Genomic DNA, 22,243 nt, shown 5'->3' with positions numbered 1-22,243 from the left:
CTCCTCCGGCTAAACCCCACCCCTTATACCCGGGTTGGCTTTCCTTCCGCTTGGCCCTTTTTTGCTACTGCTGCTGCTGTTCCTCCTCTTCCGCGCGCTCTTCCTTCTCACTGGTTCCTCCCTGCCCCGCAAGCTCGTACTCGCTTCCTCGGCCCCTCCCATTCGGCCGCGAGGGAGGGAAGGAGAAACGCGAGCGGCGCAGGCGCCGTCCTCCCCGTCTACAGTGCGCGTGCGCGGAGGTGAGACACTGCTATTTTCATCTGCGCGTTTCATTGTAGACCTGTTGGATTTGGTTGGAATTCAACTCGCAAGATTGCCCAGGGTGGCACCTTTGCGTCCACTAGCTTTATTCTTATTGCTGTTTCTTTGAAGCAAGTTTTACTGGAGGGTCACTGAAATACTTTATATGCACTATTAAAATACAAATACCGCCTGTCGGGCTTTCTTCATGCGCTCTGTAGCCGCCGTTTCAGCATCAACCGCGCGGGCTGTTGTATCACTGCCATTTCATGATCTTTTGCCCCCTGCCCATTCTCACGCCCGTAGCACGTTTTATCAGGCCATTCATTTGGTGGAATATTCCAGTCCATTTATCCTATAATAAACCTGTCTTTAAATTTTTGACTCTGCTATCCAAGCACCAGTATTTTTCTTACATAGCCCAGAGCTACCACAGTAACTCATCTGATTTTCATGAATAGACTTAAACCAGGTTCCTGGAGCATTTAAAAAAAACAACAACAACCCTAAAACGACCATGTATTGCAAATTATTTTCCTCCCAGTTGAAAGGCCATATGTTCAAGACGTGGCAGGTGACATTTCTTAAACATTTACTACACAAGCCTAACAGTTGTGTCATGAATCTAGGTCGTTCTGTGGTTGTTGGTCCAGGCATAACACTGCATCCAGGATACCGAGCCAGTGGTGGTTTCAGGAGTCTGAGGGGCCCCATTGTAAAAGAGAAGTTGGTTAGTGCTGTGCAGATCACCTGGGATACTAGCACCCAACCATAACTGTATGATGTCTGCCTACAATGCTGTAACAATCACAAAGCAGGCAGCTGGGAGTTGGTGGACTGAGCACAGGAAGCCTCCCCAAAAATAGTACCTTTGTCAGTTAAGGTGGGTGATCTGGAATGAGGCATGAAAAATGGCTATTGATTTAGAGACCTGTAACTATATAGCAAATTATTATTTTGTACTAAGCCATGAATCATGGTTTAAGAATAACTGGGTTTATTCAACTTGCTAAGCCAAGACCAAACAAGCCATATATACAAACATGGTTGTAACTTGACTTTGAACATAAGTTCCACTTAAGCTGCTACTGTTAAAATTGTTTTCATATTTTGTGCTCCAAATATTCCAGTAAGTATAAAATAAGTGACTACTTTTAAGAAAGAGGGTTCTGTAAATAGAACCGATGTTAATAATTTTAATTCTCCTTTTCTAAAATATGTAAGTTGTAATGGCAGAGCACTTCTTGACAATGCAGCTAAGTTTACAGATATGTATATTTTTATACACAGATGTACAAAAGTAATTCCATAGTGTATATATAACATCATTTTGAAGTTCAACATTTTCACCCTTACAAATAGAACTACTTTAGAGCTAAATGCATTCAGAATTGGGGCATAAATCAATTCACATACTGTATATCTGAAGCAGCTTAGTTTCAAGCTTACACCAAAGTTCAGGTGCCATCTCAGCCATGGATTTGGTTAAAGGCCTGAGGTAACACTTTAAATTACTAAACATTTTTAAGCAGCTATACCCTTAGGTATTAGGTGAAATGTACATTTTTCTTTTTCCATTTAAATTTTATTTAGCTGATTGTAATGCAATATGAAATTCCTAGTAACGTAATTATTATAGCAGTAAGGTGATACATGTGGTGAATGGTTTCTATTCAGGAGCCTGGATCCAAAACACCATAATCACACATCTAAGAAAAATGTGTGTTACTACAAGACCACCCCCAGCATAGTAATCTTATTTTGGAAATAAGCCATCTTGCCAAGGGTTATTGTTCTGCTTTATGCCCACTTTTTAGTTCTTGGCCATTCTGTCTCTGCTTTTCATAGTTTCATATATTCCTAAATCTGGTTAGTATCAAGTTTATGGATGGGTGACTTTTTGGAAGGTGAGTCCCTCCCCTGCTCCCGCTTAATATACAGGACAGTGGGAACAAATCCCATTGCTCTATTTCCCAATATAATCCACCAGTCTTGTCTCTGGGATAGCAGCTGGCAGTAGCTGATGCAAAGGAGACCAGTTTGAGCTAAGGGGTTTCCAGTTTGCTGCCCCTTCTCTTGCAGGATCTAGCATCTTCCTCTGTGTTTATATTTATGTTGAAAGGTGAGAGAGACGTGCTCAACGTTTTAGAAGCCTCTGCTGATAGGAAAAACAAAAACATGCCAGACTTATCACCCAAAAGAGAAACTTGTTAAAAAAAATAAACTAAGTTGAGAACACAGCAGTAGCAAGGCATGGTGATAAAGATACAAGGTGCTTGAATACATCGGATGAGATAAGCCAATGAAGAAAAACAAAGCTCTACAATCACCATTTCTAACCAGGACAGCCAGTTACAAGGGTGAAAAAAGGCAGGGTTCTAAGACTCACAAAGAAAATAGAATTTCATTGCACCTCTGTAGACAGTAATCCATTCTTCACAACTGAAGCAACAGTCTTTCTGCCTTTCAATCTGGCCAATCTGTCATACCTTTTCCAGTTTCCCTTATTTGAAACCCTTTTTAAAGTAAATTGCAACACAGACCCTGCATTCCTACACAGGTACAAAGAGCCCATTCCGCTGAACAAATGTACTGGATTACATATTTGGAGAAGAAATTTGTGGATTCCCTAATTCCCATCCCCTAGAGGTTAGCAATTGTTTTTAAGCGGTGTCCTGAACCAAAATCAATTAAAATGTGACTCTCACCAGACTGCCCAAAGTTGTGCACAAGAATGCAGCAATCTTGTGAATCTGGGGGGATTGCCAGATGTTTCAGCTGCTTTTAAATTTTTATTTTAAAAATTTTCCACAGATGCCATCTGAGAGGTGTTTGAAAGCACCTCGGCACTCAAGAGTAGTGTACTAATGGTCCTGCCTTTCAGTTACAGCTTGAAAAGAGTTTTCCCCAACATTTTGTTCTCCACACATGCTGGACTTCAATTCTTATAATCTGCATCAACTCTGCAGCATAAACCCTGTTCTTGATAGTTTAGGGATTATGGGAATTAAAGTTCAAACATCTGGAGGGTACATGCTTGGGAATACTATCCTAGAGAAATAACTGCAAACTGGCTTCTCCTCCCAGGCCAAGACATTAAAAGGTACTCAAGCTTGCCCCTCCCCTCTAAGACCTGCAATTCTGAAAACAAGCAATGTGAGTGATGGGAAGTAGGATGCATTTCCCAGTTAAACTTGGAGATTTAAAGAACCATTGAAAACTATGGTTCTTAGGCTAGTTGAAGTTAAACTGTGATGGGCAAAGCTACAAGTAATGAGGGTAGACAAATGCATTTTGCAGGATGATGAAAAGGAAGTTATGCAGCAACAGCTTATGAAAGTCTTCCTGCTGATCATTCAGCTAACACACAGATATCTCAGTTTCAAAAAGATCTTCTGTTATTCCAGTTTACCGCTGGTTCAGCAGATGTAGGATAACAGCTCCAAATGTGTGTGACAACTTCAACCAGGTCAAGAGGGAGTTTAAGAAGCCAAGCTACCGGTCCATATTGTTTTCATCAGGTTGACTGTGGAAGCAAAGACGCAGCAATGTCTCACAGAAATCCAGTTCCTCCTTATTTTTTTAAATTAAAAAAAGGAAAAGGAAAAGAAAAAGAAAAAGAAAAAGAAAAAAGAATAGGTGATCAGTTAAAGTGTTGGATTTCTACAACTTTATACAACTATCAATAAATGTCCAAACTAATGAGAACTTTCAATGGAGACAGCAATCAGAAATATTTGCCTTGCTAACAAATCTTTAGTCTCAGTACTCTTGCTTTTTTTCCATTCTGCCCAACCAATGACTTCTGCATTAATTCCTGTAATCTCTATTGTTAGTCCACTATAGCCAATGATTCAATCCTCTGATGGGACTATATAATTTCAGACTGCATGCGGGGGGGGGGGGAGGAAATCTAAGAAGATATTTTTATTTGAAAAGCTCCCATATTAAAAAACAACCACCACCACTACAAGCCACCGGCTCCATAATATGTTAGTCTTCCCTAATCGGGAGTGGATTTTTTTTTTCCTGCCAAGAGTTGTATTCCTGCAGGATTAATCTTGGGGGGTGGGGGTGTGCATATTCCATGCCAAAGAGAAAAATTAGCAGTCAGTGCAACTGGAACAAAACCTGGATCAGGTTCCCCGTTCTCTCTTTCTTCCCACAAGGGGCTGCAGGAAAGGGACAGGGAACTTGTTCCAGGCATCTAAAATAATTAATTGCAAAGCTTTTAGAATTAGGCTGAACTCTGCATGAATTTAGTTGATGACTGCATGAGCCTTTGGCAACAGGTAACCCAGTCCCCTGCAGAGCTCCAATGCCCATCAGTCCCCGCTGGTATGGCCAAAGGCTAGGGACTGTGGGAAAGCAGACCAAAATCTCTGCAGGGGACCAGGTAACTGCCCTGGTCCACCCTTGCCCAAAGTGCTTCCCTGACATTCAGACTCAAAAATGGGGATATAGTTCTCTGAAACATGGACTAACTATCCCTGGGTCCTCTGTAAATGTTGCTATCTGGTACTACAGGTAGTCCTCATTTAGTGACTGCCTCATTTAACAACTGTTTGCAGTTATAACAGTGATGAAAAAGTAACATTACAAACAATCTTTGCATTTTCAATCTTTGCAGGTCTGTAAAGCAAAGGAAAGCTGAAGTAAGATTGTAAAACTGCTTCACTTAACAGCCAAGTTGCCAGTCCCAATTGTGGCTGTTAAACAAGGACCACCTGTAAGGACAAATGTAGCATCAACACTACCTCATTTCTCTTGGCTGTCAATATCCATTAAAGCCCAATTCTGAGTATCTTGTAGCATAAAAAAAAATCACATTTCAAACCAGCTTCCAGCAGTTGTAAGCACAAAAAAGGAAATCACGTATTTAAGTATAACGATATAAAGCTATGTCTGTGGTTTTAAAATGCTGGAGATAAGACAGGATTCAAATATGTGCGACACCTCAAGTCCTTCAGCCAAGCTCTTTAGTCAAAGAAGCTCAGAGTGTGGCCTCCATGAAACGAATGTAAAGAATCCCCTCTCTGCCTATAAGATTACAAACTGCAGTGATGAAAAGAAAGGATTAAGAGAAAATTAAAACCAAAAACCAAACCCAACAGCAAACAGAATGAATTGAAATAGAAACAGAAACACTTTAGCGAGAAGAGGAGTCACAAAGAGCTGGTCCCTAGGAATGTAGGAGTGGCTTCATCAATGCCATATTTTGTATGCAATGCAATCTAACACTAGATCTATAGTCTATAGTCAATCTATAATCTATGAAAAGATAGAATCAAAACAGTTAATGATTCAAAATTTGGCATAAGGGATGCAACAAAAGAAAGGGAGGGAATTGAAAGCAGAGGAAAATTAAGAAAGAAAATGCACTTATTTCAATTATACCATTTGATTAAATTTACATGTAAATACCCACACATGTGCATGCACGCACACAACACCTAGGGAATGCCCAGCTAATCAAACAAACAAATATATTTAGGAATTGTTTTCCCTGGGTGTTTGGAAAGTACAGGTCAAATAGGGTTGATTTATAGGAAGGGAACTGGGCAAGATGTGAAATAAACACAACCGGAGAAACTGATTGATTTCTCAGATGTGAGGAAGTATGCGGAAGCTGGTTCCTGAGAACTATGGAAGATGCCTCAAGAGACTGGGATTGTGTTTTTAAAAGAATGCCTTCGAAGTTTGAAGCTTGGATGGGCGAAGGAGGGATGACCCAACAGCAGTGAGCAGAGAATCAGGCCTCAGCTGACAGACTCTTCCGTGGCACAGCAATTTTCTAAGTGCAGAGTTTTGTGTGTCTGGTGTGTTTTTAAATGCCTTCAAGTCAGTGTTGACTCCTGGTAACTGCCTGGACTGGTCCCTGCAGTTTTCTTGGCGAGATTTTTGGAAGTGGTTTCCCACTGCCGCCTTCTTCCTAGAGCTGAGAGGGTGTGACTGGCCCCAAGTCTCCCAGCTGGCTTCACGCCTAAGGCAGGACTAGAACTCACAATCTCCCAGTTTCTAGCCTGGTGCCTTAACCACTACTCCAAACCAGTCCCCTTTTTTGCTTTCATAAGCAAGGAATATCTGAATATACAATGAATATTCCATCTGTACTAGAAGTAAGCAGAAAGGCATCCTGGGACATAGCTGATCACAATAGTTCCCAAATGTGGGCCTTACTTGGACACACAGTTGCCCAGCAGCCTCCCTTATGCTAATGATGGGCTGCAAAATAACAGAACCACTTCCTGAGTCTGTTGCAAAGACGGCCACATAGCTGCTTGTAAATAAGAAAGAGGCCATCATGTTTCAACCTGGCAACGTTACGGAGCCTGGCAAGGGAAAGGGAAGGGTGGTAGCTGAAAGACAGAACCGTGAAGTTGCTTTTCTCATCCCCTCCATTTACTGCATTATGCCAATTGTTTAATTATCAAGCCCGGTGCAACCTAATTGCTATGTTCGTTGAAATCTGTCGGCGGCTAACAGCAGGGGTGGGAAAATTGTCTGTTCCGGGAAAACACGAGAGAGCCATATGCGCAAAAGTAACATTGCTCTCTTCCTCCCCCTCCCCAATCTTCAGTTCAAGCTAAAGCAGAGCACTTGAGAGGACAGGTAACACCAGAACAGCATACTGAAATGAAATGAACACACTCATCTGAAATCCATGGCTTAGCCTCTTGCCTTTGGGTGAGTACCATCTCCTTTGACTTGAGAAGCATGTGAACCCCACAGAGAGAGATGACAGCTAGAACTGTGATTGGCAATCTGGGGTCCCCTGGCTGCTCTGGATCACAACTCCCAGAATTCCTTGCCAGTGGCCATACTAGACAGACTGATGAGAACTGAAGTCTCAAACCTCTGCAGAGCACCAGGCTGCCTGTCTCAGTTAAACAGGTTCACAAATGCAGCCTGTGTTCCATGGAAAACCACCATCTTCCCATGTCCTTTTGGGTGCTGAACAATGTGACCTGTCATATCTATGGTAAGAACATCATACTGTTTGCACTGGAAAATGTGCCCATTTAATATAGTCTGCGATGCATAAGTCCATAAAAGTCATATTCCTGCCAAAAAGAAAAGGAGGGGGGAATTAACCAGCCTGTGAGGGCTTGCTGCAGAGGGTCAGAGACCACCTTCTGCTCAGTCGATGGTCAGTTTGGGTTACCAATCTGGCTTTGGAACTGAATTAGTGGATTTTTAGTGAAAAAAATCCTCCACTGCCTCCCAAAAGACAACAAAGTTTGATTCCTTGATGGCTTGTTCTTTTCAGACAATGGTGAAGAGTTCTAAACTCAAAAGCTTACTTAGTAGGCTTCACATTTTTCTATGAAAAAAATTGTAAACACAGTCCTTTTGTACTTCTACCAGGACATTAACAATGTTGAACAGACAGAAAAGCAGGTAAGAATGCAAGAAAATTAAAAAAAAAAAGAGCTACATTCCAGTGGCTGTGTTCACACAAGTTGCCTGAGCCAGTCACTGAACCCATTTTCAGGGTTTGTACAATACAATGAACCATGAATTAACAAAATGGGCTGGCTCTGCACATTAAGCTAGGCCACAAAATTATTAAAGGTTTAAGTTAAGCAAGCTTAGGGTGTGGCATAAATACAGCTGCTAAGTCTTTAACTATCCCGTGCTGTGTAAGGAGGCCATTTTGGTCTGTCACACATGCACAATACAGCATCAGTATCTCTCTGTTGCTTATTTCCAACAACTCTGCCCCCTCTGCAGAACCCTGCCGTTGCAGCCGAGAGCGACTTGAATTTCCTCTCACAAACAGGAGTCAGGCAATTTTGCAAATGTTAAAACCCCAGCATTGAATTACGGCATTGCCTTTTACTTGTTAAAGTTCTGGGGTTTTTAAGAAACAAAGATTGGTCTGGGAGTGAACGTTGGATGCATCAATCCATCTTGGCTGACCAACAAATGAGAGGTGATGGCCTGGACTATAAAAAAAATGGCAGAGCAGAGAATGAGACTGGCTGGAGGATGCAAGGTGGGAAGTGAGTTTTTGTTTTCCAACTTTAGCTACCAAGAGGCTTCATCCATCTAGAGAGAGATGTTTTCTCTCAGTTGGTAACATCTGCCTCTTCAAGGCTTTCAAACTTGCAAGATCAATATGAGCCCTTTGAGGTAGTCCCGACAGGAAGCACAAACCAGGGGTACTAACGCTACCTTTATTGTGAGGTTGCAGTAACAGAATCTTGCAAGTCTGAAATTTTTTCTCTCTCCTTTACTTTTACTTTCCAGAAAACTGGAGAAGAACCCTTCTGAGATGCTTCCCACACCCCTTCTGCTTCGGTGGGCTGAGATACCTTTTGCATGTCGGTTGTCTAGTCTGCAGCTCTTCCTCCTGTCACCCAAGGTCATTCCCACATACCATTACATGTGGAGGCATTATCAACTAATCCAATAAAAATATGTTATCATCCTCATCAATTATAATGATTAATTTTTAATTTTCATCAGCATGATCTCTCCAGGACAGCTCTGTCTTTATCATCTTCCGGAATTATTTTAAAGGAAAGGCCAATGTAATCTCTAAGGGGAGACTGCAAATATACAAAACTGGGGCCATAATTAAAAAGCAGGGCCTCTTAGCTCAAGCCTGCTTGCATCATGGAAGTGGGGAATATCCAACAGCCTGTCAGCCCGAGGTAGAGCAGACTTGAACACCAAAGTTATGAATACTATAACTACTTTTGTGGTACAGATACTCCTCGGTTAACAACAATAATTGGGACTGGAATTTCCATCGCTAAGCGTGATGTCATGTGACTACATCACTTAGTGACAGCAATCCGGGTACTGCCAGTTGCTGTCGTTAACCAAACCCCACCTGGTCGTTAGGCAAGGACTCATCTGATCCAAGCCATTCCCAGCTTGGTCCCTCCTAGCCTCAATAAGGTAAGAGACTGCCTCCTCTTCAACTACCCCCACACCTATCTCCTGCCCAGATCTCTGCCCTTTTGGCTGTCCTGCACTCTGATCTCCCTGCTTCAAAGCCTTGTGAGAAAGCCACACATGATTTGGACAAGGCAGTGTGTGGCTTTGGGAAAAAGGCCTGGCAGGGCCAGCAGCTGCCTCGTGAAGGGCCAGGTCAGGCACGCCTTGTCAGCAGTGGGAGGAAGATGGTGAAGGTCAGCTGGGGGCAGCAAGGCCAGTGGAGTGCAGGGTGGCCAAAAGGGCAGAAATTGAGGGGGAATAGGTGGGTGGGGGGAGTTGAAGTGCAGGCAGGCTGCCAAGTGCCCAAATTTTGATCATGTGATTGTGGGGACATTGCAACGGCTGTAATTTCTGGGACTGGGCATAACTACCATTTGTTCAGCACTGCCGTAACTTCGAACAGTCGCTGAAGGAATGGCCATTAACCAAGGACTACCTGTCAGTTACAGTAACAGAATCTTGCAACCCTGAATGTGCCTTCCCTCTCCCTGCCTTTCTCCTAAAGAGAACTAGGGAGGGTCAAGTCTGAGACATTTTCTCAAATTCCATTCCTGTTCTGGACTCAGATTTGTCTTATCTGACCATTGCCTTGGCTGTGGCTCTTCCTCCTGTCCCTCCAGGTTATTCTCACATCCCCGTTACATAGCCTCTCCCAGCATGATTGAACAGGATGGGTCAATTTAGATAGGAGAAGGCACTCCAGGAAGAACCTAGGGTACAGGCCATTGAGGGCTTTAAGGGTCAAACACAGCCCTTTGAATTGCACCCAGAAACTTATTGGCTGCAATTCAGGGGCTGCCACACTGATGTCACATGCTCCTGGTGGTCAGCCCTTGCCAGCAAGTGAGTCATCACATTTTGCAACCAGTTTATTTATTTCAAGCCTGCCCAATAATCAAAGGCAGAGCTGTGTGGTTTCATCATTTTCTTTCCTTCTTTTTTAATATAATTTTTATTAAGAATTTTGATTTCAGTAGTAAAAACTAATATAAATTAAACATAGAGAGAGCAAAGAGAATAGAAAAAAAGAATAAAAAGTGCAGGAAAAAAGAAAAAGAAAGAAGAAAAAGAAAAGAAATATATAAAGAAGTGACTTCCAATCTTCATCACAAGTATAAATTTAGTAACTCTTCACCCCCTGTAAGGTTACAAACAGGTATCTCTTCATCCCATATCCCATCCCTTATCTATAAGCAAATTCATAAAGCATCAACTTTTCAATCCTGGTGCCCCCTCCCCATTTCTTGAAAAACCACCTTTCTGGCCCATGCCATCCTGCCCTACCTCGCTACTCTTATCAAAATGCTTCTCAAGAAACTAGAAAATAATGGAGGCAAAAATACTTCGAGTGGCATCAGGTAACTGAATGAGTGGAGGGGACAGTAAAAGGAACTCAATCCAGGCCTACCTGGAATTCTTCCTGATTCTTAAGCAGCTGACATCGTTCCTTTAGCAGATCCTCGAGTGCTAATTCTGGCTCTTGACACTCTCGCACACCTTGGGGAAAATCTGTTACCAGGCTGGAAAGTGTGAGGTGGGATATCAATCAAACAAAGGAAAAGAAGTAAGCAAAGATTAGAGGTGGGCAAATGGGAGGTAACCAAAAATATATTTTTAGAAAAAATGTTGGGTGGCTGTTATTCATTTAATAAAACAGAACAAAGGAAAAAAGAGTGAAAGAAACAAAAGAAAAGCAGAGAAAGCAATACTGTATCACGCTGTGTATTGATCATACGCAAGACATATTGATCATATATAATACATACATGGATAAGAAGCCTTTATTACTTTTTGTTGGCTGGGACATAACCAAATGTTTTTGGTTTTACTTTGCTATTTACTTATTTATCAGTTCATATGACTGGCCAACTCTCCCTTCCCTTCCCTTCCCTTCCCTTCCCTTCCCTTCCCTTCCCTTCCCTTCCCTTCCCTTCCCTTCCCTTCCCTTCCCTTCCCTTCCCTTCCCAACTGACGAGCAATATTTTATAATTCTATAATTGCAAGTTTTTAACTGTTTTTATTTTTTTTGCATTTGTAAGCCACCCAGAGTCCACTGGAGTGGGCAGCTATAATAAATGTAAATAAACAAACAGGGAACATGTTTAGTTCTCAGCAGGCCATCCACTTAAGTTTTTTTATTTAGAGCAGAATTCTGGGATGGCTGGTGTGGGTCTTCCGGGCGGTGTGGCCGTGTTCTGGAAGTTTTGTTTCCTAACGTTTTGCCAGCACCTGTGACCGGCATCTTCAGAGTGCAGGAGCACAGACAGGAGCAGTTCTCTCTGTGCCCAGAACTGCTCCTGTCTGTGCTCCTGCACTCTGAAGATGCCGGTCACAGGTGCTGGCAAAACGTTAGGAAACAAAACTTCCAGAACATGGCCACGCAGCCCGGAAGACCCACACCAGCCATTGTATGCCGGCCGTGAAAGCCTTCGACAATACATAGAATTCTGGGAGTTGAAGTCCACACATCTTAAAGTTGCCAAGTTTGAAAAACATTGATTTAGAGCAATATCTGGATTTTGAGAAACCTCAGTGGTTCCCTTGAGGGCAATCACCATCATGACTGGTGAACAGAGGGAGTAACAGGGAAGGCCTTCCTGCAGCACTTACAATTTTATCCTCGGCTTTTTAGTCTTCCCCTTCCTTGTGCTACCTCTTTTACACAGACAACCCTTCACCTGTTCTGCCAGGAACATTTCCCCCACATCCAAATCCTCCCTCTAGTTCTCTGAACCTCACTCCTGTTGATACCTGCACAGTGCTCCCAGGACGTGCTCATGGAAGGTACTATGTTCAGATCGGACCAGAGCCACCAGCTGCTGAACCATGCCCATGGAACAGAGAGTCTCTGCAGGGAGAAAAATACAGAAGGTGTAACTCCTCAAATGAAGGTGAAGAACGACTTAGTTCCTTTATGGCAGGGGTCAGCAAACTACAGCCCACGGGCCAAATTTGGCCCAACACCTGTTTTATATGGCCCACAAGCTAAGAATGGACAGGTAGGTGGCAGATCACCAGGTCTGAGCCTCAGTCAAGGGGGCAGGGGGCGGGATTGTGGTGTCCTGGGCAGCAGAAGCCTATCAGCAGCTTTCTTGCTGGTGGGCTGGCACCTTCCAATAGCTACTGTACCGCCTGGCCTGCACATCTGCCAGCTGCGCCTGCAGAGACAGAGGAGGGGTGGGATCTGGCCCTTTACAAAAAGTTTGCTGACCTCTGCTTTATGGGTTGATGTTCCGCCCAGCTAAGAATCTGGGTGAGTTCACACAACACATTTAGCCTATTATTGATTTAACCCATTTTCAAAGTTCACACAATACAGTGAATCAACAAAAAGGGGGAGCTTGGCACAACACAGTAGGCCACACATGTACATTAAAAAAACAAAACAAAACCTAATCAAGCTTAGCAAGTTGTGTGAATGCAACAGCAGGGTCTTTAACTGGCCTGCTTATGTGTACTGTGGGGAACCAGCATCTCTTTCTAATAGTTTTTTTCCCCAGAAATTGGGTTGTTCCCAGGGCTTGCCCCTAACCCAGCAGAAACATATTCTAGCAACATTTTTTTTCTTGCCATGTCCCCATGATAGTGCCTTCATCTTGTCCCCAACGCTTGAGTGAGACTTAAGGAGTCCTGAGCTATACCAGTATTAAAGTAGCATCTTCCCCTGATTCCCACACCATCCAAGGGACAGCTTCAAGGTATCTAAAATCCACTGGGCTCACTCACCCATTACCAAGCACAAAAGACTGATGACTGCAGTGACTGGGAACAGAAGCAAGAGAAATGGGACAGGAATTGGCAACAGGAGCAGCACATTTCATGCTGGCACAGTTTTCTGCTGACCCAAGAACCAGGGGAAAGCATTTTTTGCTCAGCGCTGGGGAAAGACCCTCAATCTCATATTTCAAAACTCTATTTATAAAGACCTATTCTAGGAACAGTCAAATGTCAATCAAAGGATAGTTTCCCCAACCTCATTTCTTTATTAACAATCTCTATATATTCTTCTTCTCTTTGCAGACTGTGAAAACTGCACAGGAAACATCAAGACGTTATTTAAACAATCCATACACATAGCTCAGTGGTTGCCCACAATCATTCTAAGGGCCAAAAGCGCATGGAAACAGAAGTGGTTTCAGGACTTATGAAATGTGAGTAACCTCAGGGCCCACTGCTCTCCAAGAGTGAGAGGTCCTGTTCTATTCAACTTCTCAACTTCTTTCATTCTAAAGGAGAAATATGAATCCACACAATATGAGTTTGATTTTGACTTAGCATGTTGCATCATCACAGAAACCGTGCCTGGGCAATCACAGTTTATAGCTCAGTGTGATCCTAACAATAAGCAATGATTAAGTAAGTCATGCCTTCATGCAATGTAAACCAAGTCAAATAGTAACCTTATTCTCAGTTTCATTGGCATCAGCGTAATACAAGCAAGGTGTAAATATCAAAACTCCAATTGGTGAGACAAGAGTTCAAAACTCCATTCTACTCAGTCATGAAATTCACCAACTCTGAGTGACCTTGGGCCAGTCTCTTTCTGTCGCTGAGCCAAAACTACTCTAGTCACAGCAAGGGTACAAAGAAATATCTGAATCTATGTATAGTATGCTATGTTGATGTAGGAGCAATGTAATAGAATGTGAAGGAATATTGATGATAATGATGCAGATTAGTTTGGAACATCAGGAGGACTTCCGGATGCATCCAACAACCACTAGAGGGTCGTCACAAGGTACTTTCTGTGTGTGATACAAATACAGGTAGCCCTCATTTGGCGACTACAACTGGGACCAGCAACTTGGTCATTAAATAAAACCACAACTGTGCTTACTTCAGTTTTCTTTTGTTTTATAAACCTGCAAAGGTCGTAAATGCAAGGATTGGTCATAAAGTTACTTTTTCATCATGGTTGTTAACTATGAATAGTCACTAAATGAGGCAGTCACTATATGAGGACTACCTGTAACCTCCAAGAAGCCTGGTCTATTCCAGGAAGAAATATGGGTAACAAGATCCAAAGGAAGTACAACAGACCATATTCCCACCAAGAGAGAAGGTCTTATTCTTGGATGATGGCTGGTACTACTGTTGGGACCAACCATGATCAGAAACTCATGGGCCACCAGAACAAGAAGCTTTCAGCAGCCATGACCATAAAAAAGACAGACCAGCAAAGCCAAGAGTTTTCAGAGAGGTAGGATAAGGAGACCACAAGAGAGATAATAAAGAATTAAATATTTATTTTAAACATTGGTTAGACTTGCATGATTCCTAAGATGAAGTGGGAGAAAGTCAACCAGACACCCAGCAAAACCCCTCTAAGGAGAGCAACTCCCTCTCGGTTCTTTCTTGCACATACCCCAATAAAAAAAGACTCTCACCTTTCTGCTCTGGGTGGTTTATGAGAAGATTCTGGAGGAGGAAGGCAGATTTCACTTTCAATTTCTGTATGTTACTCTGCATGGCCCTCATGAGTACAGAGAACCCGTCAAGGCGAAGGAATTGCTGTAGTCCAGCTTCCTGGGCTCTTACTAAGCCTGGCAGCACAAGGAAATATGAAGAAAGAAGGATGAGAGTGAGAAAATGCAAACTGAACAACCAGTTCAGCTTCCTAGACAATGATGGACCAAGATTTCCAGATCCACATCCCATCCGCTTATGTCATCCCGACAGCACAACCAAAAATGAGAATACTATTACCCAAGAGTCAGGCTCAATAACCATATCTTACAACATCCATTAAATTAAATTAAAACATCCATTAAATGCCAAAAAGCCCACGACACTGTTACAATTAACAGAAACCTCAATATCAATCCTGATGAGCCCTCCATTGGCCCATTTAATTCTCACCATCACCCTGAGATCAGGCCACAGTTGCTGCAATCAGTTTTATTGCTGGATTAACCTCCAACGTCTAATATCAATTCAGTCACAAATGTGAATTTCAAAAGACAAATTTGGGTTCCTGAGCCGCACATTCAAAGTTTGCTCCAGGCATTTACTGATTCATTGTTTCAAGAAAACTCCAATTGGCCAGGGTATCATAATATCACACCACTCTGTGATTCTACTCAAACATAGCACAACAGACAATTCAATCAATTCAGTTCAATCAATTCAATCAACAGCAGAATTCTCACTGACTGACTGAGTGGTGCTTTTATTTTTGCTGCATACTGTATGTTTTTGGAATGCTGTTAGCTGCTTTTGACAGTCTCTTCGAAAGAAAAACAAAAACAAAACAGAAAACCAAGCATTAAGCTAAGGAAGCTGTTATGTACAGGTGATGTTTTGAACTGCAGCTCTCACAGCCCCTTGCTGCTATTATGCTGGCTAGAACTCGCAGGAGTGGAAATGCAAAATGTCAAAGGGCTTGTTACCCTTAAAGTAAATAACTCAATGACATCAGATCGCACTCATGTGTAGGAGGACCCCAGAGCTGTTAACATCCCAAGTGGTGAGCAAAGATTTTCTTCCTTTGTAAAATAAGAAAACGGTGATAACAACCCTAAACTTGTTAAAAAGTCAGAACAGTTGGATGGCCTCATATCTGATCAGGAAAGTGGTGCTGTGGAAGCACTGAATCCACCTCCACCCTGGCACCATTTTCCCCATCATAAATGGTCCTGTTGCTTTATCTGCTACGAAAATAAAAACACTAGACTGCTTTTTTCCTGTGGCACAGCTAACAGTAATACTGGGAGAAATCTCCCATATCATGTTCGGGTGTGCTCTCCATTCACCGAGCAGCCACTGTTTCCCACTCACAAGAAATAGCAAAGAGTGCCTTGATCCGAACAGCCTCGCTGGGGTCATGGTCCAGCAGCCTCAGCAGCTTCCTCATGCAGCCTAGCGCCAGGGCCTGCTCTTGAACCTTGGGCACATTCTGGGCACAGGTGCCCACCAGATGGGCAGCTCGCCAGCGCAGCTCCTGCTCTTCATGTTCCAGGTATCGGTGTGCCAACAGCCGCATGCCCTCCAGTTTGCAGAAATCTGGAAGATGATTGAAAGCAGTAACCAAAAGCAACCAGCCCAGTGCTACGAGCAGAATACCCGGTAACCTCTCCTGGCCCTACTCACTCCTTTGTGGCTCAAGGAGTAAGGATACAACAGCTTTCCTCAACTTGAATGACCTCCAGATATGTAGACTTTAACTCCTAGAATTCCACAGTAAACATGCCCATGCTGAGAATACTGGGAAACTGAAGTTCAAACAACATTAATAATGTGGTGATTCCCCAGTGATTTTTCCCAACATCCTTTGCCCATTAGGGATTACACCTGCCTGGCAGTCCCTAATGTGACAGTGGACAGCAAACTACTCCCCATCCCAAACTCTTTGTAGCCCCCCCGTTATATTGCCCAAAATTGGCAATTAACTGCCCAGTTGCAGAAGTGCAATTTCTCAGAACAGAACAAACAAATGTAAGCAAGACTTTGATTTGATTTTATACGTATAAAACCATTCAAAAAACCCCCATCCCTTTAAAATACCTTTCCCAAACTGGTCTTCTCAGTTTGCATTAACAGCACGGTCACGTTCCCTGTATCCACAAAAATCAGGGTAGGAGCTTTTGATCGAAGCCTCTCATTATATTTCCTTTGGGAGAGGCTGATGAAGGTTTCCTTAAGGCTTGGGCAACAAATGACCATATGATGGGGAGGGGGGGGAGACAGGAATTTTCTTCACCTTAGCTGACTTTGAATTCCCTCTCCTGCAAGAGCTTGGCTTAGCTGCAAGCAGTATGTTAAGTGAACCTCCCTTCAGAAACATATGTGCTTTCTTTGCCTGAAATAGGTTGGAGTTGGAAACAGGAATGCTCTGCTACTGCAGCACGGACCTCTTAGGCCAGTGTTGTCCAAACTTGGCCACTTTAAGATGACTGGACTTCAACTCCCAGAATTCCCCAGCCAGCATGGCTGGCTGGGGAATTCTGGGAGTTGAAGTCCGCTCATCTTAAAGTGGCCAAGTTTGGACAACACTGTCTTAGGCTCAAACAACTATTTCTCACACTTACACATATGAGATCATTTCTATACCTGCAGCGTTATCCAAGTTTTCGCACAACTCTGCCAGTACATCTAGGGCACCTTCCCTTCGCTCAAGGTCTGAATGTGTTTCCTCTGAACTTTCCCCACGTTCTGCTCCAGGGCTCAACACTTCCAAAACACGTAGACATTCCTTCATTTGTTCCACTTCATCCATTTGCCCACGAAATGCCTCAACCATTGCTTCCTGCAACCACTGTCTCCGCTGGGGGATTGGCCATTAGACGGAGTGGAGAGAAGAGGAGGAGAGAAAGGAAACAAGTAAAGAATCTTCTCTTTTCCTTCTTAGGAAGCCTGACTCTTCGATGCCATATTATATTACAGCTTATTTTTTCCCTCAGAGTAATGTGCAAAATGGAGGTGGCCCAAGCAGCTTTCACAAAGGCAATAAAACAACACAGTCACCAGTGAATAATCAGTAAATTACAAAAGCACGAATACAACTCTAACAAAACCGATAGCTACAACTAAATTAGAACCAGAAAAGAAAAAACAAAAAAAGCAACAATAATCCTATGAGCTAAATTTATTTGTGAAAGAGAGAGAGAGAGTAACTGGTCCAAAATCACCACGTCTAAGGATAGATAGCATCCCATTTCCTTGCTGAGGGCGTCAGGAGTCTGTTTACATGTTTAGCTTTTATCTTTCCCTAAACGAATTCTTTTAAATGTAATTCTGACATTAATGTATAAGTAGGGTTAATGTATAAGCAGGGTTTGTTAGAGATGCATGCTTTGGTTGACCTTTTCCTCGTCTTTTTTTCTTCTTGCATACAGGATTGTGATAAACATTATTATCATCTAGATTTACAGCCTGCCCTTCCTCCAGGAACTCAAAGCGCATACACAGTACTCTCTCCTCTACTTTTTCCAACAAACCCATGAGGTAGATTCTGCTGACTACCCAAAGTCATCCAGCAAGCTTCCATGTCTAAGGGTGGACCGGAATCCACGTCTCCATTGTCCTTGTCCAACCTCTTACTAGAAAATCTTGGGACCCTGCTTCGGTTGCTCACATCCCACTTCCTTGCCCAGGTAATCAGGAATCCCTACGTCTAATCATGTGACCTGATTCCCTCTCCTGATGAGCCAAGCTGCGCACCTCATCAGACATGGGCTCCATTTGACCAGGCTCGGCGTTGCCCGCCATGACTGCCATCTGCAGCAGCCCCTGCAAATTGCGGGGATGCTCATGTGGTGGCTGGTTCCCATCGGCACCCCCTTCAGCCATGGTTGGGGAACGTGACTCCAGGCAGGAGACAAGTCACCAAAACTGTAAAGGAAAAATAAAAAACAGAAAGAAAAGTAAGCGGAAGGAAAAACTGGGAGCCTAACCACACTTCACAGGGTCATCCAGTCCTCTTTCTCTATCCCCTGAAAACTCAGCCACATCTTCGTTCCAGCCCCTATTTTTCAGGAATACCACTGCTCTCTTTAGAAGTGAAACCTGCACCAGAGTATTGCAAAACACGTGTTCTTCATCAGAGTGCCAGCCTGCCAGCCTCAGCTTCCCAGAGTCAGGCGGCTTAATTCTGTTCCTCCTTTCCCCACCCAACAATCAAAGCTGTCTGCTGGGGAGTCAAAAAAGTCAAGATCATGGCCATGCAATCAAAGCCCCAACCTTTTATATGTGTGGTGTGTGATGCACCATCTTGACTTTTTTTACCTTCCCCCTGCAGACAACCCTGCCATTAAACACATGGTACATACCAGTACTTCATGGCCACTGAGCAGGTTCAATCCTTAACTGACTATTACACAGGAGTGACCACAGAAGGCCAACTTCCTGCTCAATGCAGGAATCCAAGTTAAATAATCCCAAAGAGATTCCTTTGCCTGAACACATCCAGGGAAAGGAAGCCACCACTTCTCTGAATAGGTGGCAACCCCATTTTTTGGCTGGATTATTGAGTCAGAAGTTACATACCTCTAATCAACCACCAAGATACCCTAAAAAACTATCTTCTAATTTTACATTGCTCAGAGAATCCAGGCATTCTAACTACATTTCCCCCACTAGATGTCAGCTATTCAGACCTAGCCCAAAATTTTGAGATTTTATTTCACAGGAAGATGGATGAGAACAGGATCCTGCCCATAAACAAAAAGAAGGAACACTCTGGAAGATATGAGAATAAGAAGGATAAGAATGGAATTCAGATGTGAAAACCTGTTCTGGAAAACATGCAATCCCACAAGCTCCACCCTATGTATGTACAGGTAGTCCCTGGGTTAAGAACGCCCAGGTTACAGACAACCCATAGTTAACAATGGGGCCTATTGTAGCAAAATTTGAGTTAAATACACAATGGTTTGAGTTCATTACACAATACTACTTATACAGTATTATACAATAATACAATACAATACAAAGTATTATACAATAATACTGTTCCTGCTTACATACAAATTTGATTTAAGGAGAGACCTTGGGAACGGAACTCATTCTTAAACTGGGGACTACCTGTATACAATACCAGTGAAGAACCCAGCTCCTTTAATTTATCGTCATTGTAATCCAAGGGATAAATCAGGCCAAGTATGAACTAGTTCCTGTCCCCTGTTCAGCATCATATAATAGGAATTTGAATGTTAATGTCACCAACTGTAGACCAGCACACAAATTATGCTACAAAGTCATGCATGGATCCAAACTGATAATTGTAAACTCTGAACCAAGATCTGGGAATTATTGCAGAATCACCCTAATGAACCCCAAGGCCATCATTTTATGTACCTGACATAGCATACTCTGAAAATTATAAAACTATCTTGGGCCCGCCCCTCACCCTCAGTTTAATCTACCTCACAAGGCTGTTGTTTCAAGGCTAAAATAAGGAAATGAAAGAACTACACACAGCAGCTTGAGCTTCAGAGGAGGGCAGGATGCTTAATGAAAAAATAAACAAAAGCAATAATACATCCTATGCAATGGACAGACTTCAGTTCTTGCTCCCGCTTTCCAAAAGTCTCCAGAAACCTTCCTCCCGCAGCTCTAAGAGTCCAGAGCTAAAAATCAGAAAGTCCATGGCTCTGTTCCACCCTCTGTCAAGAAATGGCTAGACAGGCCTTGGGCCTTTCTCCCTCTGCCACAGATTCCTCCCCAGGCAATTTATAAAACTGGCCTACAGTGCAGGACTGCTGTAATGTTTACCCACAGATAATCGCTCTGAACGTTGGGAACCCCGACACCCATTAACAGCCAGGGGGCCCATATGGGACGGAGGGGGGCCTTTCCTTTAAGTCATGGAGGACTGCAGGATTTTTCTGGAGAAGCTAAGGCAGTTTGACAGAGGAATGGCGACCTCCCTTTCTGAGAAGGGACTGGCATTTTCTTAAAGGCCAAATACAGGGTACAACCAGCTACAGGTTTCCAAGAAATTGACGGATTCGGCTCAGGGCGACTCCAATCCCCCGGCCCTCCTCCTCGCCTTCCTACACCCCACCGTGACCTCCTCTTCTCCTGGGGGGGGTGTCTCTCCTTTCCCTTAATTCTCGTTTTTCCTTCCTCCAAGCCTCCCCCTTCCTGGGGATGGCCCTTCCTCCCCCTCCCTGGCCCGCCGGCCCCCGCCCTCCCCTTGTCCCGGTACCTCTCGGGGGCGCCCGCTCCCCACGCCGACCTGCCCCCTCCCCGCCGCTCCGGGCTGTGGCTGGCCCCGCAGAGGACGCGCGTCTCTCCCCAGCCCCGCTCCTGCGAGCGGCCATCGGCAACCACGTGCGAAGGAAGGGGCGGAGACTGGGCGGGGGTGGCTCGGGGGCCCCTGGCGGCGGCTGTCGGGAATTGCACCGGGCGCCCGCTCCGCCTTCGCCAGCGGCGCTCTCCCGCGCTGGCCGAGCGGCGTGGCGCCTGCGCGGTGCTGCGCAGGATCCCGCCAACGAGGAAATCCGAGTGCGTGGATTCCAGCCGAGGATGAGGAGGCGGAGGATGAGCGGTCGCGCTCGGCGGGGTCTCTCAAGTTTAGAGGGGTCGCGTGTTGAGACACGTTCTTTGCTTGTGCCCGTTACGTTTCTCTGTGTGTCCTTGATTGCACGCTCTCGCTATTGGGGAGCAGACCCGGGCTGCAAAAATCCGGACGGGCGTGGATTTTAGATGGCAGGAAAACCGATGTCCAGTTCCCATCATCCCCAGGCCGGAGGGAGGGTCGTGACAGCTCCCCCACCCAGCATGAGGATGGGTGTTGGGGCCCATCACATCTCGGAAGTCAAACTTAATGCAATCGGTATGAGTGAAGGAGTGTGAGGACAGTGCTATGATAAACACGTGCCTGACAGCAGCCTTAGAAGATGAATTCCATACTATAGTATATTTACTTTTTATATAGTTTTACTTTTTTTATAGTAGACTATACTTTCAAGTTACATTTCCTATTTCCACCACTCATGAAGTCTGACTTCAAACATTTGCCAACCTGGATCTAAGTTGGGGCCCTATGCCTTGGCAGTGCCCCCACCCCCAGGTCTGATACCTTATTGAGCCCCCAAGACAAAAGCCACATGGATTTTCATGGCTGCCCCTCACAAGATGAGTGCTGCAACAGATTAGGACGAAAACATCTTGCTTCTGGTTGATGCCATCTATTATTTCCCATAATGTTGTGAGCGCCTTCAACAGGCATTGTTTAGAAAGGGTGACATACGATCTAGCTAACTGTGAGGAGTCTTGCCTGCAAGGGGAAGACTGGTGGTTGCAGCTGTGTCCCCAAGACACTCAAGTAGGGTGAAGTTCTTGGGCAGAGCCTTGGGACGTGGCACAGATTGTAGAGAGGTTGGGAAACTAATAGGAGAGAGGTAAACATAAGTAACAGATAGGTCAATCTCTTGGTTCCTTATTTCAGAAACGGCAGCTTAGTCCAGGTGGCCAGAAACCTGGGAAGAAGCATTTCAAATCATTACAGCATATAACAATTATTTTCATGTGAGTTGCAGTGGTTCTTTTTCAATGTTATATTCAACTTCAGATGAAAAAGCTAAGTCATTTATGCTTGTAATATGATTCT

At 43.9% G+C, this 22,243-nt stretch overlaps 1 protein-coding gene and 1 long non-coding RNA gene across 2 annotated transcripts; one reads left to right on the top strand and one right to left on the bottom strand.

Moving 5' to 3' along the window:
• Positions 1 to 8: 8 nt before the first annotated feature.
• LOC148215710 (uncharacterized) lies at positions 9 to 7,989 on the top strand. Its single transcript, XR_015796512.1, has 3 exons — positions 9 to 239; positions 4,871 to 4,969; positions 6,821 to 7,989. It is a non-coding gene; the product is annotated as an uncharacterized LOC148215710 (long non-coding RNA).
• HSPBP1 (HSPA (Hsp70) binding protein 1) lies at positions 1,224 to 20,968 on the bottom strand. Its single transcript, XM_088142721.1, has 8 exons — positions 20,837 to 20,968; positions 18,349 to 18,519; positions 17,239 to 17,452; positions 15,967 to 16,191; positions 14,577 to 14,732; positions 11,941 to 12,037; positions 10,598 to 10,709; positions 1,224 to 3,813 (listed from the first exon to the last, which is right to left on the bottom strand). Exons 2-8 carry the CDS (start codon positions 18,475 to 18,477, stop codon positions 3,736 to 3,738), a joined length of 1,011 nt encoding a protein of 336 aa, XP_087998847.1. The 5' UTR covers positions 18,478 to 18,519; positions 20,837 to 20,968; the 3' UTR covers positions 1,224 to 3,735.
• Between the last annotated feature and the right edge of the window lie 1,275 nt (positions 20,969 to 22,243).

This window comes from Python bivittatus, unplaced genomic scaffold (genome assembly GCF_059951505.1).
Source record: "Python bivittatus isolate LINGU-HERP-01145 unplaced genomic scaffold, Pbiv_v1 ctg000440_np1212, whole genome shotgun sequence".
In the NCBI taxonomy this organism is placed as follows: Eukaryota; Metazoa; Chordata; class Lepidosauria; order Squamata; family Pythonidae; genus Python; species Python bivittatus.
The sequence above is the reverse complement of the archived record's forward strand: the minus strand, read 5'-3'. Positions and strand labels throughout refer to the sequence as shown.

What these genes read in the sequence shown, in the direction of transcription:
- HSPBP1 (XM_088142721.1), bottom strand. Translation starts at nt 18,477, where the DNA reads ATGGCTGAAGGGGGTGCCGATGGGAACCAGCCACCACATGAGCATCCC. An exon ending in AAACTTGGATAACGCTGCAG is followed by an intron (nt 16,192 to 17,238) that starts GTATAGAAATGA and finishes ATCATCTTCCAG; the next exon opens with ATTTCTGCAAACTGGAGGGC. An exon ending in GGCACTCTTTGCTATTTCTT is followed by an intron (nt 14,733 to 15,966) that starts GTGAGTGGGAAA and finishes TTGTGCTGCCAG; the next exon opens with GCTTAGTAAGAGCCCAGGAA.